The sequence below is a fragment of the Cetorhinus maximus genome, chromosome 2 (genome assembly GCF_964194155.1).
Source record: "Cetorhinus maximus chromosome 2, sCetMax3.hap1.1, whole genome shotgun sequence".
Taxonomy (NCBI): domain Eukaryota; kingdom Metazoa; phylum Chordata; class Chondrichthyes; order Lamniformes; family Cetorhinidae; genus Cetorhinus; species Cetorhinus maximus.
This window is the reverse complement of record NC_135880.1, coordinates 4,502,397-4,518,118: the sequence shown is the minus strand read 5'-3', so window position 1 is coordinate 4,518,118 and position 15,722 is coordinate 4,502,397. Positions and strand designations below refer to the sequence as shown.

At 46.1% G+C, this 15,722-nt stretch overlaps 1 protein-coding gene across 4 annotated transcripts in view; it reads right to left on the bottom strand.

The window, feature by feature from the left end:
• The window catches only part of ttc33 (tetratricopeptide repeat domain 33), a 76,641-nt gene extending 62,373 nt beyond the window's left edge, over positions 1-14,268 (bottom strand). For all 4 annotated transcript variants that reach the window (XR_013579219.1, XM_078560268.1, XM_078560280.1 and 1 more), the window contains exons 1-2: positions 14,063-14,268; positions 8,291-8,506 (exon numbers count right to left, since the gene is read on the bottom strand). Coding sequence is in view for 3 of the 4 variants with exons in the window: in XM_078560268.1 (XP_078416394.1) it covers positions 8,291-8,505 (215 nt within the window). In the remaining variant the exon portion in view is untranslated. The remainder of the gene's footprint in view (positions 1-8,290; positions 8,507-14,062) is intronic.
• Between the last annotated feature and the right edge of the window lie 1,454 nt (positions 14,269-15,722).

Genomic DNA, 15,722 nt, shown 5'->3' with positions numbered 1-15,722 from the left:
CGAGTAATCCAAAGGACTAGGTGAATGATCCAGAGACGTGAGCTGGAATCCCACAACAACACGGGCAATTTAAATTTGATTAATTAAATCTGGAATAAAAAGATAATCTTAGTAATGGTGACCATGAAATTACTGGATAATCATAAAAACCCATAGGGTTCCCAAAGGTTCCTTTAGGAAAGGAACTCTCCTGTTCTAGCCTAGGCACTCACACTCACGTATTTGTATTTACAGTGCTCACCATTTCTAAATGTTAGTAAATCACAGGTGATGATTAGCGCATTCTGTTTGCTGTCAAAATTCATCACTCACTTTCTAAAAACAAAGACTTCAAAATTAGGATCAGGAAAGATTTTGTCCCAATTTAATATAGTAACAGGATTATTTTATATCAGAATTCGGGCCCAGTAAAGGTCTGCGATCAGTAATCTGCAACATTTTTCACACATAAACATTATACAATATACATTTGCCTTCCACTTTGTCTTGAGATAATTTTGTAGAACAATAGATTTGTTGGAGAAAGAGGAAAAAAAAACATGTTAGTAAGCTAAATAAATGCTGAGAAACTGTGTACACTGTGCAGACTATATAAATGCTGGGAAACTGTGCACACTGCGCAGACTAGATAAATGCTGGGAAACTGTGCACACTGCGCAGACTAGATAAATGCTGGGAAACTGTGCACACTGCGCAGACTAGATAAATGCTGAGAAACTGTGCACACTGCGCAGACTAGATAAATGCTGGGAAACTGTGCACACTGCGCAGACTAGATAAATGCTAGGAAACTGTGCACACTGCGCAGACTAGATAAATGCTGGGAAACTGTGCACACTGCGCAGACTAGATAAATGCTGTGAAACTGTGCACACTGCGCAGACTAGATAAATGCTGGGAAACTGTGCACACTGCGCAGACTAGATAAATGCTGGGAAACTGTGCACACTGCGCAGACTAGATAAATGCTGGGAAACTGTGCACACTGCGCAGACTAGATAAATGCTGTGAAACTGTGCACACTGCGCAGACTAGATAAATGCTGGGAAACTCTGCACACTGCGCAGACTAGATAAATGCTGGGAAACTGTGCACACTGCGCAGACTAGATAAATGCTGGGAAACTGCACACTGCGCAGACTAGATAAATGCTGGGAAACTGTGCACACTGCGCAGACTAGATAAATGCTGGGAAACTGTGCACACTGTGCAGACTAGATAAATGCTGGGAAACTGTGCACACTGCGCAGACTAGAGAAATGCTGGGAAACTGTGCACACTGCGCAGACTAAATAAATGCTGGGAAACTGTACACACTGTGCAGACTAGATAAATGCTGGGAAACTGTGCACACTGCGCAGACTAGATAAATGCTGAGAAACTATGAACACTGCAGACTAGATATGTGCTGAGAAACTGTGCAAACTGCGCAGACTAGATAAATGCTGGGAAACTGTGCACACTGCGCAGACTAGATAAATGCTGGGAAACTGTGCACACTGCGCAGACTAGAGAAATGCTGGGAAACTGTGCACACTGCGCAGACTAGATAAATGCTGGGAAACTGTGCACACTGCGCAGACTAGATAAATGCTGGGAAACTGTGCACACTGCGCAGACTAGATAAATGCTGAGAAACTGCACACTGCGCAGACTAGAGAAATGCTGGGAAACTGTGCACACTGCACAGACTAGAGAAATGCTGGGAAACTGTGCATACTGCACAGACTAGAGAAATGCTGGGAAACTGTGCAGACTAGATAAATGCTGAGAAACTGTGCACACTGCGCAGACTAGATAAATGCTGGGAAACTGTGCACACTGCGTAGACTAGAGAAATGCTGGGAAACTGTGCACACTGCACAGACTAGATAAATGCTGGGAAACTGTGCACACTGCGCAGACTAGATAAATGCTGGGAAACTGTGCACACTGCGCAACACTAGATAAATGCTGGGAAACTGTGCACACTGCACAGACTAGATCAATGCTGGGAAACTGTGCACACTGTGCAGACTAGAGAAATGCTGGGAAACTGTGCACACTGCGCAGACTAGAGAAATGCTGGGGAAATGTGCACACTGCGCAGACTAGATAAATGCTGGGAAACTGTGCACACTGCGCAGACTAGAGAAATGCTGGGAAACTGTGCACACTGCGCAGACTAGATAAAGGCTGGGAAACTGTGCACACTGCGCAGACTAGATAAATGCTGGGAAACTGTGCACACTGCGCAGACTAGATAAATGATGGGAAACTGTGCACACTGTGCAGAATAGATAAATGCTGGGAAACTGTGCACACTGTGCAGGCTAAATAAATGCTGGGAAACTGTGCACACTGCGCAGACTAGATAAATGCTGGGAAACTGTACACACTGTGCAGGCTAAATAAATGCTGAGAAACTGTGCACACTGCGCAGACTAGATAAATGCTGGGAAAGTGTACACACTGTGCAGGCTAAATAAATGCTGGGAAACTGTGCACACTGCGCAGACTAGATAAATGCTGGGAAACTGTACACACTGTGCAGGCTAAATAAATGCTGAGAAACTGTGCACACTGCGCAGACTAGATAAATGCTGGGAAACTGTGCACACTGCACAGACTAGAGAAATGCTGAGAAACTGTGCACACTGCGCAGACTAGATAAATGCTGGGAAACTGTACACACTGTGCAGGCTAAATAAATGCTGGGAAACTGTGCACACTGTGCAGACTAGATAAATGCTGGGAAACTGTGCACACTGTGCAGACTAGATAAATGCTGGGAAACTGTGCACACTGCGCAGACTAGATAAATGCTGGGAAACTGTGCACACTGCGCAGGCTAAATAAATGCTGGGAAACTGTACACACTGCACAGACTAGATAAATGCTGGGAAACTGTGCACACTGCGCAGACTAGATAAATGCTGGGAAATTGTACACACTGTGCAGGCTAAATAAATGCTGGGAAACTGTGCACACTGCGCAGACTAGATAAATGCTGGGAAACTGTACACACTGTGCAGGCTAAATAAATGCTGAGAAACTGTGCACACTGCGCAGACTAGATAAATGCTGGGAAACTGTACACACTGTGCAGGCTAAATAAATGCTGGGAAACTGTGCACACTGCGCAGACTAGATAAATGCTGGGAAACTGTACACACTGTGCAGGCTAAATAAATGCTGAGAAACTGTGCACACTGCGCAGACTAGATAAATGCTGGGAAACTGTGCACACTGCACAGACTAGAGAAATGCTGAGAAACTGTGCACACTGCGCAGACTAGATAAATGCTGGGAAACTGTGCACACTGCGCAGACTAGATAAATGCTGGGAAACTGTGCACACTGCGCAGACTAGATAAATGCTGAGAAACTGTGCACACTGCGCAGACTAGATAAATGCTGGGAAACTGTGCACACTGCGCAGACTAGATAAATGCTGGGAAACTGTGCACACTGCGCAGACTAGAGAAATGCTGGGAAACTGTGCACACTGCGCAGACTAGATAAAGGCTGGGAAACTGTGCACACTGCGCAGACTAGATAAATGCTGGGAAACTGTGCACACTGCGCAGACTAGATAAATGATGGGAAACTGTGCACACTGTGCAGAATAGATAAATGCTGGGAAACTGTGCACACTGTGCAGGCTAAATAAATGCTGGGAAACTGTGCACACTGCGCAGACTAGATAAATGCTGGGAAACTGTACACACTGTGCAGGCTAAATAAATGCTGAGAAACTGTGCACACTGCGCAGACTAGATAAATGCTGGGAAAGTGTACACACTGTGCAGGCTAAATAAATGCTGGGAAACTGTGCACACTGCGCAGACTAGATAAATGCTGGGAAACTGTACACACTGTGCAGGCTAAATAAATGCTGAGAAACTGTGCACACTGCGCAGACTAGATAAATGCTGGGAAACTGTGCACACTGCACAGACTAGAGAAATGCTGAGAAACTGTGCACACTGCGCAGACTAGATAAATGCTGGGAAACTGTACACACTGTGCAGGCTAAATAAATGCTGGGAAACTGTGCACACTGTGCAGACTAGATAAATGCTGGGAAACTGTGCACACTGTGCAGACTAGATAAATGCTGGGAAACTGTGCACACTGCGCAGACTAGATAAATGCTGGGAAACTGTGCACACTGCGCAGGCTAAATAAATGCTGGGAAACTGTACACACTGCACAGACTAGATAAATGCTGGGAAACTGTGCACACTGCGCAGAATAGATAAATGCTGGGAAACTGTACACACTGTGCAGGCTAAATAAATGCTGGGAAACTGTGCACACTGCGCAGACTAGATAAATGCTGGGAAACTGTACACACTGTGCAGGCTAAATAAATGCTGAGAAACTGTGCACACTGCGCAGACTAGATAAATGCTGGGAAACTGTACACACTGTGCAGGCTAAATAAATGCTGGGAAACTGTGCACACTGCGCAGACTAGATAAATGCTGGGAAACTGTACACACTGTGCAGGCTAAATAAATGCTGAGAAACTGTGCACACTGCGCAGACTAGATAAATGCTGGGAAACTGTGCACACTGCACAGACTAGAGAAATGCTGAGAAACTGTGCACACTGCGCAGACTAGATAAATGCTGGGAAACTGTGCACACTGCGCAGACTAGATAAATGCTGGGAAACTGTGCACACTGCGCAGACTAGATAAATGCTGAGAAACTGTGCACACTGCGCAGACTAGATAAATGCTGGGAAACTGTGCACACTGCGCAGACTAGATAAATGCTGGGAAACTGTGTACACTGCACAGACTAGATAAATGCTGGGAAACTGTACACACTGTGCAGACTAGATAAATGCTGAGAAACTGTGCACACTGCGCAGACTAGATAAATGCTGGGAAACTGTGCACACTGCGCAGACTAGATAAATGCTGGGAAACTGTGCACACTGCGCAGACTAGATAAATGCTGGGAAACTGTGTACACTGTGCAGACTAGATAAATGCTGGGAAACTGTGCACACTGCGCAGACTAGATAAATGCTGGGAAACTGTGCACACTGCGCAGACTAGATAAATGGTGGGAAACTGTGCACACTGCGCAGACTAGATAAATGCTGGGGAACTGTGCACACTGCACAGACTAGATAAATGCTAGGAAACGTGTGCACACTGTGCATGCTCACACTTCAGGACCTATCTCTGTCAATCAGAATCAACACTGGGGAATAAAATCTTGGGCATCATCGACATGATGCCCTGCAACAACTCAGGAAGCTCCTTCAACAACATCTTCCGAACCCATGCTCTCATTTTTCGGCCCATCCTTATGAATATGAATGAATTCCTCACCATTCACATGAAGCTAACTGGCCGGTAGTTGCTGGGTTCCAGGAACGTGGAGTTAAGGCCACAATCAGATCAGCCATGATCATATTGAATGATAGAGCAGGCTTGAAGGGCTGAATGGCCTACTGATGTTTCTATTTCTAACCACCTTATGGATCTTGCAAATTGGCTACCGTGCTTCCTACTTTACAGCAATGGCCATACTTCAAAAATACAAATATATGAACAAGGAGCAGGAGTAGGCCATTCAGCCCCTCGAGCCTGCTCCTCCATTTAATAAGATCATGGCTGATCTGATAGTAACCTCAAATCTGCATCCCACCTACCCCCGATAACCTATCACCCCCTTGCTTACCAAGAATCTATCCACCTCTGCCTTAAAAACATTCAAAGACTCTTCCTGAAATGTGGTGGAAGCAGACAGTTCCAAAGCCTCACGACCCTCAGAAAATGTTTTGCCTCATCTCTGTTTTAAATGAGCGATCCTTTATTTTTAAACAGTGACCCCTAGTTCTAGATTCTCCCACAAGAGGAAACATCCTTTCCACACCCACCCTGTCGAAACCCCTCAGGATCTTATATGTTTCAATCAAGTCCCCTCTTACTCTTCTAAACTCCAGTGGATACAAGCCTAGTCTGTCCAACCTTTCCTCATAAGACAACCCACTCATTCCAGGTATTAGTCTGGTAAACCTTCTCTGAACTGCTTCCAACGCATTTACATCTTTCCTTAAATAAGGAGACCAGTACTGTACACAATACTCCAGATGCGCTCTGTATAACTGAAGCATAACCTCCCTACTTTTGTATTCAATTCCCTTTGCAATAAATGATAACATTCTATCAGCTTTCCTAATTACTTGCTACACCTGCACACTAGCCTTTTGTGATTCATACTTCATAGGAGGCACTGTGGGACATCCTGAGGTTGTGAAAATCATTATATAAATGCAAGCCATTCTTTATGTCTCTACTCTGGTTACAAATGCTAAGGTTATTCTGAGGTTGCAGACATCATGGCTCTCGTGTCGAATTAGCATTGTCATTTGTTCATACCAGAATTTTTGAAATGTAGAGCCAATATTTGAGAGAGATATTTGAAGTGTTGGCCAGTGCTGCAGATCCACCCTGTGTATCATCTTTGACATATAAACTGCCTGAAGTAACTTGTTCGAGCAGCAGTGAAGTGCACTGTTTGATGGGTCTTGCTAAGTGCTGTTGGTTTCAGGGTTGTGGCACAGTGAATCTGTACAGTAACATCAGGTAGATGAGCGGGGGTCTGGATCTGCCCCTCGTTGCTAAAATAGGAACTACTAAGTTCTCCTAGAAGCTTGTCGATTCTAATCACTGATCTGGGGAACAGTAACCACTTCCCGTATCAGTGACCTGAATTTTCCAAACAGGGACACCTCCTTTCCCCTCTCCCCACTCTCTTCCCCACCCAAATGCAACCAGAGACACCACCGCTTCCCTTCTCCCCTCCCACATGCAAATCCAACCAAGGAAACTCTCCCCTTCTCCTGTCTAACACCCTCCCCAACCCAGGGGCATCAGAGTCTGCAGCCCAGCTGCTTACACTCACTCACAACAACTAAAAAGTCATCTTTCACCTCCTGCCAGATTCCCCACTGGCTCCAAGCAGCCACCGTCTCTGCCACCCAGCCAACTCTGCTTTATAAAATTACAGCGCCAGTTAAGTAAATATTTCACCTGCTGCGGAGTGGCCTGTTCCCAGACCTCAGTCAATGCTGCTGTGGCTGGCTGTATGGAGCCAAGCAGTCACAGGATGAAAAGTTTGCCCTCTGAGAGGCACCCCAGAACTCTCGAAATGTGACACAGCTGAGCCCAGTGTTACCTGGGGTAGTGGTCCTCTGCCCTTTGATGTCTTCATCTGTCTCTCCCTCTATCCTCTTCCCCAGTGCAAGCAAGCTCTTGGGTGAAGCACCCGTTTTCAAATGAATTAATCATCCGCTCTGCCACATCTATCTCATAATACTGCACAATGCTCACAGCATGCAAGTGCTGAAAGTAAAAAAAATACTTAAATAATACTTTTAAGACCAGGTATTTACTTACAAATAGCAGCGAGATGTGTGTGTCTGCTTCGCACTGCACAGTATTTAAACATTTCCCCTCCCTTGAACAAGGCTGAACTCAGCCGGTGCCCAGCAACAAGCCTCGGTGACTGCAAGTGGATCTAGTTGGTCACCTCCATGTTGCACTCAGTGCTCCACCCTGCATATGCTCCTCCTTGGATGTGAGCCAGACCACACTGCACTGCACAATTGATGATTGTACCATCCACAGCAAAGCAGCCCACTTGATCAGCACCCCTGAAACATTCACTCCCTCCACCACCGATGCACAGTAGCAGCAGTGTGTACCATCGACAAGATGCACTTCAGGAATTCACCAAGGCTCCTTTGGCAGCACCTTCCAAACCCACGACCACTACCATCTAGAAGGACAAGGGCAGCAGATAGATGGGAACACCACCACCTGGAAGTTCCCCTCCAAGTCACTCACCATCCTGACTTGGAAATATATCGCCGTTCCTTCACTGTCGCTGGGTCAAAATCCTGGAACACCCTCCCTAACAGCACTGGGGGTGTACCTACACCACATGGGCTGCAGCGGTTCAACAAGGCAGCTCACCACCACCTTCTCAAGGGCAACTAGGGATGGGTAGTAAATGCTGGCCCAGCCAACAGCGCCCACATCCCATGAACGAATAAAATAAACTCCTCTCCCATCTCTCATCAAACCCAGCTCCGGCCACCTGTCAATTATTTCACAGACCAGTGGAAAGACTCAGTGGACCCCCAGGGATTCGAGAGCTCCAGCCTGAGCACACTGATGTGGAGCCAGTCACAGGGGGTAGTAAACAAACGACCAGTCTGACCCATGGGCCTTTCACAGTTGCTAAGAATCCAGGTGCTGCAAAGGCTTTCCAAGCTCACCTTCCATTTTCAGACAGGAAAATCCCCTCTTCCTTCAGCCTCTTGCTCTTCACCGTGCAGTCTTCCAGCAGGGCCTTACGTTGCCGTTTGGTTACATGCAACCAGTCCACATCAGCGTCAACCAATCCATCATCCACAGCTGCTGCCTCAAAGTTCTGTGAGGCAACCTTTGACACTTTCTCCCCTGCTTTCCGCTTCCAGCCAAAAGATGTCATACTGCAGGCAGGGGTGGGGTGAGGGGGTGCAGGGGCAAAGAGAAAAAGAACACAGTGGAAACAGATAGGGAGAGAATGATGAGGGGGTAAGAGTGAAAAGATAGACAGACAAAGAACAGAGAGCAGGCTTGCAATGGGGAGGCGGAGAGTGAGGGATAGACAAAGGAAGGGAGAGGCAAAGACAGTAAAGAGCAAAGAATGAGACAAGAAATAGAGAGGCAGCGGAGAGAGGGCAAGAGAGAGGGGAAGGAAAGGGTAAGACACAAGAGAGAGAGCACCAGGGACAGAGAGAAAGCAACAGAGCAAGGGAAGAGTAGAGTCAGTAAAAGTAAATCACACAGAGGGGGAGAGAATGAGAGAGAGAGAGAGAGAGAAAGATAGAAAGAGGGATATAAATGGTCAGTCAGAATGGGCAACTTTCATTATTTCAGAACACAACACACTTACAAATCTAAAAAATACATCAACTCACACCCACAGCTGTCCTTGACTGAAGGGGAAACAGCAAGTCCTCAACTTACACTTTAATGAATGTAACAGGAGCGAAGCAGGAATAACTGCAGCAGTATGCTCCCATCACTGAATATATTTCATCATTTTATAGCTGCCAGAATATAAGGCTAACATCTAACCACAAAATACCATGGCTGTGGGAAATCTGAAATAGAAAGAGCAAATGCTGGAAATACTTAGGTCTGGCGGCATCTGTGGAGAGAGAAAGAGAGTTACCATTTCAGGTCCATGACCCGTCATCAGGTCTGCTGAGTATTTCCAGCATTTTCTGCTTTTATTTCACATCCAAGCACATTGTTCAAGAGACAAATTATCAGCACGGGAGCCTTCAGTAAAATTGTCCCCATCAAACACTCCCAGGACAGGTACAGCACGGGGGTTAGATACAGAGTAAATCTCCCTCTACACTGTCCCCATCAAACACTCCCAGGACAGGTACAGCACGGGTTTAGATACAGAGTAAATCTCCCTCTACACTGTCCCCATCAAACACTCCCAGGACAGGTACAGCACGGGGGTTAGATACAGAGTAAATCTCCCTCTACACTGTCCCCATCAAACACTCCCAGCACAGGTACAGCACGGGGTTAGATACAGAGTAAATCTCCCTCTACACTGTCCCCATCAAACACTCCCAGGACAGGTACAGCATGGGGTTAGATACAGAGTAAAGCTCCTTTTACACTGTGCCCATGAAACACTCCCAGGACAGGTACAGCACAGGGGTTAGATACAGAGTAAAGCTCCCGCTACACTGTCCCCATCAAACACTCCCAGGACAGGTACAGCACGGGGGTTAGATACAGAGTAAAGCTCCCTCTACACTGTCCCCATCAAACACTCCCACGACAGGTACAGCACGGGGGTTAGATACAGAGTAAAGCTCCCTCTACACCGTCCCCATCAAACACTCCCAGGACAGGTACAGCACGGGGTTAGATACAGAGTAAAGCTCCCTCTACACTGTCCCCATCAAACACTCGCAGGACGGTACAGCATGGGGTTAGACCATAATTATAAGACCACAAAGTGTAGGACAAGTAGGCCATTCGGCCCATCAAGTCTGATCCATCATTCAATGAGATCGTGGCTGATCTGATAATCTTCAACTCCATTTTCCTGCCTTCTCCCCATAACCCTCGTTCCCATATTGATTAAAAATCTGTCTATCTCAGCCCTGAATGTATTTAACGACTCAGCCCCTACAGCCCTCTGCAGTAAAGAATTCCAGATTCACCACCCTCTGACAGAAGAAATTCCTCCTCATCTCTGTGTTAAATGGGTGACCCCTTACTCTGAGATTATGCCCTCTGGTCCTAGACTTTCCCACAAGGGGAAACAACCCCTCAGCATCTACCCTGTCAAGCCCCCTAAGAATCTTATATGTTTCAATAAGGTCGCCTCTCATTCTTCTAAACTCCAATGAGTTCAGGCCTAATCAACCTCTCCTCATAAGAAAATCCCTCCAAACCCAGGATCAACCTCATGAACCTTCTCTGGACTGCCTTCAATGCCAGTATATCTTTCCTTAGATAAGGGGACAAAAATTGTTCACAGTATTCTAGGTGTGGTCTAACTAGTGTCTTGTATAATTGTAGCAAAACTTCCCTATTTTTATACTCCACTCCCTTTGAAATAAAGGCCAACATTCCATTTGCCTTCCCTATTACATGTTGAACTTGTCTGTTAGCTTTTTGGGATTCATGCACGAGGACTCCCAAATCCCTCTGTGCTGTAGCTTTCTGCAGTCTTTCTCCATTTAAATAATATTCAGCTCCTCTATTCTTCCTGCCAAGTGCATAACCTCATATTTTCCCACATTATATTCCATCTGCCAAGTTTTTGCCGACTCACTTAACCGCCTATATCCCTCTGTAGACACCTTGTGTCATCCTCACCACTTGCCTACCCACCTATTTTTGTGTCACCTGCAAAATTGGTGATTGTACATTCACTTCCCTCATCTAAGTCATTAATATATATTGTAAATAATTGTGGCCCCAGCACTGATCCCTGTGGCACTCCACTAGTTACAGGTTGCCATCCTGAATATGGACCCCTGTATCCCAACTGTCTTATATTAGTTAGCCACTCCTCAATCCATGTTAATACACTACCCCAAAAGCCATGGGCTCTTACCTTACTAAGTAGCCCTAAGTGCGGTACCTTATCGAACACCTTTTGGAAATCCAAATATATTACATCTATTGGTTCCCGTTTATCTATTCTGCTTGTTAACTCCTCAAAGAATTCTAATAAATTTGTCAGGCATGATTTCCCCTTCATGAAGCCATGCTGACTCTGCTTCATTAGATTATGTATTTCTAAATGCTGTTTTTACAATCTTTATTATAGACTCTAACATTTTCCCAATGACAGATGTTAAGCTAACTGGCCTACAGTTACCTGTTTTGTGTCTACCCCCCCTTTTTGAATAAGGGTGTTACATTGGCAGTTTTCCAATTCTCTGGGGCTTTTCCAGGATCGAAGGTTTCTTGGAAGATTACTACTAGTGCATCCACTATCTCTGCAGCTATTTCCTTTAATATCCTAAGATACAACCCATCAGGTCCAGGGGAATTCGGCCACAGAGTAAAGCTCCCTCTACACTGTCCCCATCAAACACTCCCAGGACAGGTACAGCACAGGGTTAGATACAGAGTAAATCTCCCTCTACACTGTCCCCATCAAACACTCCCAGGACAAGGACAGCACGGGGTTAGATACAGAGTAAAGCTCCCTCTAAACTGTCCCCATCAAACACTCCCAGGGCAGGTACAGCATGGGTTAGATACAGAGTAAAGCACCCTCTACACTGTTCCATCAAACACTTCCATTTAATTACTTACCTATATCCCTTTGCAGCCTAATGTATCCTCCTTGCAACTTGCTTCCCTGCCTATTTTTGCATTGTGCTTGTGGGTATTTTAATTTTCTCTCTGCCTGTTGCCCTTTAATTTTCTACTATCGTAGGGATGTAATTTTGTGTTTTCCATCATGAACACAGATGCAAAATACTTGTTCAAAGTCTCTGCCATTTCCTTGTTTCCCCATTATTAATTACCCAGTCTCACCCTCTAAGGGTTAAATGCTCACTTTTGTTACTCTCTGCCTTTTTATATACATTCAGAAGAACTGACTATCTATTTTTATATTTCTTGATAGTTTGCTCTCATATTCTAATTCCTCTGTTTTTTTGCTGATTTCTAAAATTTTCTGGCCTACACTAATCTTCACAGCATTATCTTTCAATTTGATACCATCCTTAATTTCCTTAGTTAGCCACAGATGATGCATCTTTCTGGTAGAGTCTTTCTTTCCCATTTGAAAACAAGGAGAGAATTTTAAATATTGCTTGACCAGGAGCCAATGAATGCCAACAAACACAGGGATGAAGAGGAACGGGACTTGGTGCGAGTTAAGGCACAAACAGCAGAGTTTTGCATGACCTCAAGTTTACAGAGGGTAGAATGTGGGAGTGCAGCCAGGAATGTGTTTGAACAGTCGAGAGGTAACAAGTTCATGAATGAGGGCTACCCAGGCACAACCTGTCCCTCCAGCTGGCTGCACAATCCTAGGAACCTCGCCCACAAGGCCAGTCAACTGTCCTCACTGAGGTACCACTGTGTGCATTTGTTGGAGCGGCCTTAATGCAGTGACCTGGCTAACCAGTGCAGAGAGTGAGGGAAGCAGCATTAATCTTCCTGTCCCCATCAGAGCCCACTCCTGTAACTCTGTACCACTATAACCAATGCCGGTCTCTTACTAAACACGACTAAAAAATAGAAATACAAATCATATCAAAATATTAGAAGTTATGCATTACATATATATATTGCATGCTGTTAAACATTAGATATTCTAAAAATTAAATATATCAAACGGCATATATTAAAATGTTAGACACCAGTGTTGTTTTTTAAATTGTAAATATTAAATATTTGACATATATAAATGCCGTCAAATGTTATAGGCATCTCTTGGCTGGACAATATCACCAACTCGGAGGTCTTGGTATGTGCTAATTCCATCAGCCAAAGTGCTGGCTCAACCATGTTCACTGGGTGGATGGTGGCCACCCAGTTCTGCAAGGTGAACTGGCCACTAGGTCATAACCTGATGGGTGGCCGTACCACATTACAAGGACACTTGCAAGTGAGATATGAAGATGCCAGGCATTAACACTGACGACTGGGAGACAGTTTGTGACAGCTGTGACCTCTGGAGACTGAATACTTGGAAGGGCACCGGAAGGGGCAAGCAGAAAAGGGAATCTCAGCCGGCCAAGAAGGGGGCCCGCAGAAAACAGACGCCAGTGAATCTTGCACCTTCTCAGGCCACTGTCTTCCTTTGCAGCAAATGTGGCAGAGACTGTCATGCCAGAGTGAGGCCGCGTCAGGCGATGTTTAGCACACGTTGACCACCACAGCACAAACCATCATCTTACAAGATGGGAGACTGCCGCTGTATAAATGTTACAAATCACTTTATTTCATACAACGTATTTATACATTAAACCGTTAGATTTACTTATTTTGCAATTTATTTTATTCATATACCAGCTAGGTTGTAAAATTCTAGATGATATTTTAAGTAATGCCCAACTACCTACCGGTAGTTGGGCATTACTTAAAATATCATCTAGAATTCGTTTTATTCTTTCACGGCACCGCCGGCAAAACCAGGATTTATTGCCCTTGAACTATGCGTCTTGCTGGGCCGTTCCTGGTGAGTCAACCACATTGCTGTGGGTCTGGAGTCACAGGTAGGCCAGGGCCAGACCCAGACTGGGTAAGGAGGGCAGGTTCCCTTCCCCAAAGGGCATGGGTGAACCAGGGTGGGTTTTTTAATGGTCACCATCCCTGAGGCTGGCTTTCATTTCCAGGCTGGTTAATAGAATTTGAATTCCACCAGCTGCTGTGGCAGGATTTGTACCCGTGCCCCCAGAGCATTAACCTAGGTCACTAGTCCAGTGACATTCCCACTGCACCAGCCATTACTGTGCATTATTATTATTACATTACCCAGGCTCTGCTGCCATTACCTGCAACGCTTCCTTTGAATCACTCACTCCCTCTGAAACATCTCATCTCCCGTTTGGCCAACTCCAAACTAGGCCCCCAATCCCCGGGGTTTCTATTCCAGGCCTCGCCCAGCGACCTGGGGGCTCGACCGGCGGAGCGGGCCCTCGATTACAGGCCTACCAGCTGGCTGGGAGGCCCGGTTACTATGGTGACCTCCCCCCCCCCCCCCCCCCCCAAGTCGGGCGCATGCGCACTCTCACCGGCTCCCGCCCACCCACAGGAGACACACCACACACACACACACACGCACGGGATGCGCATGCGCTGGTCACGGGACCAGACAAGTCCAATGCGCGTGCGCGCTTCCAGCTGCCCCCCCGGTTACCATGGTTCCCACGCATGCGCCGTCCTTTCCAGCTGCAGCATCCCCAAAGCAGTCACAGCAGAACATGGTGCACCTAATTTGCAGATTCCGACCTCCATCAGCTTTTATGGGTTTTTATTAAAAGGTTTGGGGGAAAGTGGGTTTGGCCATGTTTGAATTAACAAGCAGGAGGATATAGACGGGCTGGTCAGATGGGCTGATCAGTGGCAAATGGAATTTAATCCGGATAAGTGTGAGGTGATGCACTTGGGCAGCACAAATAAGGCACAGGAATACACAATGAATGGTAGGACCCTGGGAAGTACCGAGGATCAGGGGGACCTTGGTGTACATGTCCACCGGTCCCTTAAATTAGCGGGACAGGTAGATAAGATGGTTAAAAAGGCATATGGGATACTTGCCTTTATTAGCCGAGGCATAGAATATAAGAGCAGGGAGGTTATGCTGGAACTGTATAAAACGCTGGTTAGGCCACAGCTAGAGTATTGCAAGCAGTTCTGGAATCTGCATTATAGAAGGATGTGATTGCACTGGAGAGAGTGCACAGGAGATTTACCAGGATGTTGCCTGGGCTGGAGAGTTTTAGTTATGAGGAGAGATTGGATAGGCTGGGGTTATTTTCCCTGGAGCAGAGGGGATTGAGGGGGGACATGATTGAGGTGTATAAAATTATGAGGTGCATAGATAGGGTAGACAGGGAGGAACTTTTCCCCTTGGTGGAGGGATCAATAACCAGGGGGCATAGATTTACGGTAAGAGGCAGGAGGTTTAGAGGGGATGTGAGGAAGAATTTTTTCACCCAGAGGGTGGTGGGAATCCAGAACTCACTGCCTGAAAGAGGCAGAAACCCTCATAACGTTTAAGAGGTATTTGGATGTGCACTTGCGATGCCATGGCATACAAGGCTATGGGCCTAGTGCTGGCAAATGGGATTAGAATAGTTAGGTACTTGTGTGACCGATGCAGACTCGATGGGCCGAAGGGCCTTTTTCTGTGCTGTAGACCTCTATGACTCTATAAGCAGCTATGGTGGGATTTGAACCAAATACCTCAAGGTCGGGAGTCATTGCCATAGTATGGTATGAGTTAATCAGCCACGGGAGCCTGCTCCACCATTCAATCAGATCATAGTTGAAAAATTGTTTATTATTCATTTATAAGAACATACAAACAAGGAGCAGGAGAAGGCCATCCAGCCCCTCGAGCCTGCTCCGCCATTTAATACAAGCATGGCTGGTCTGATAGTAACCGGAAATCTGCATCCTGCCTACTCCCAATAACCTCTCACCCCCTTG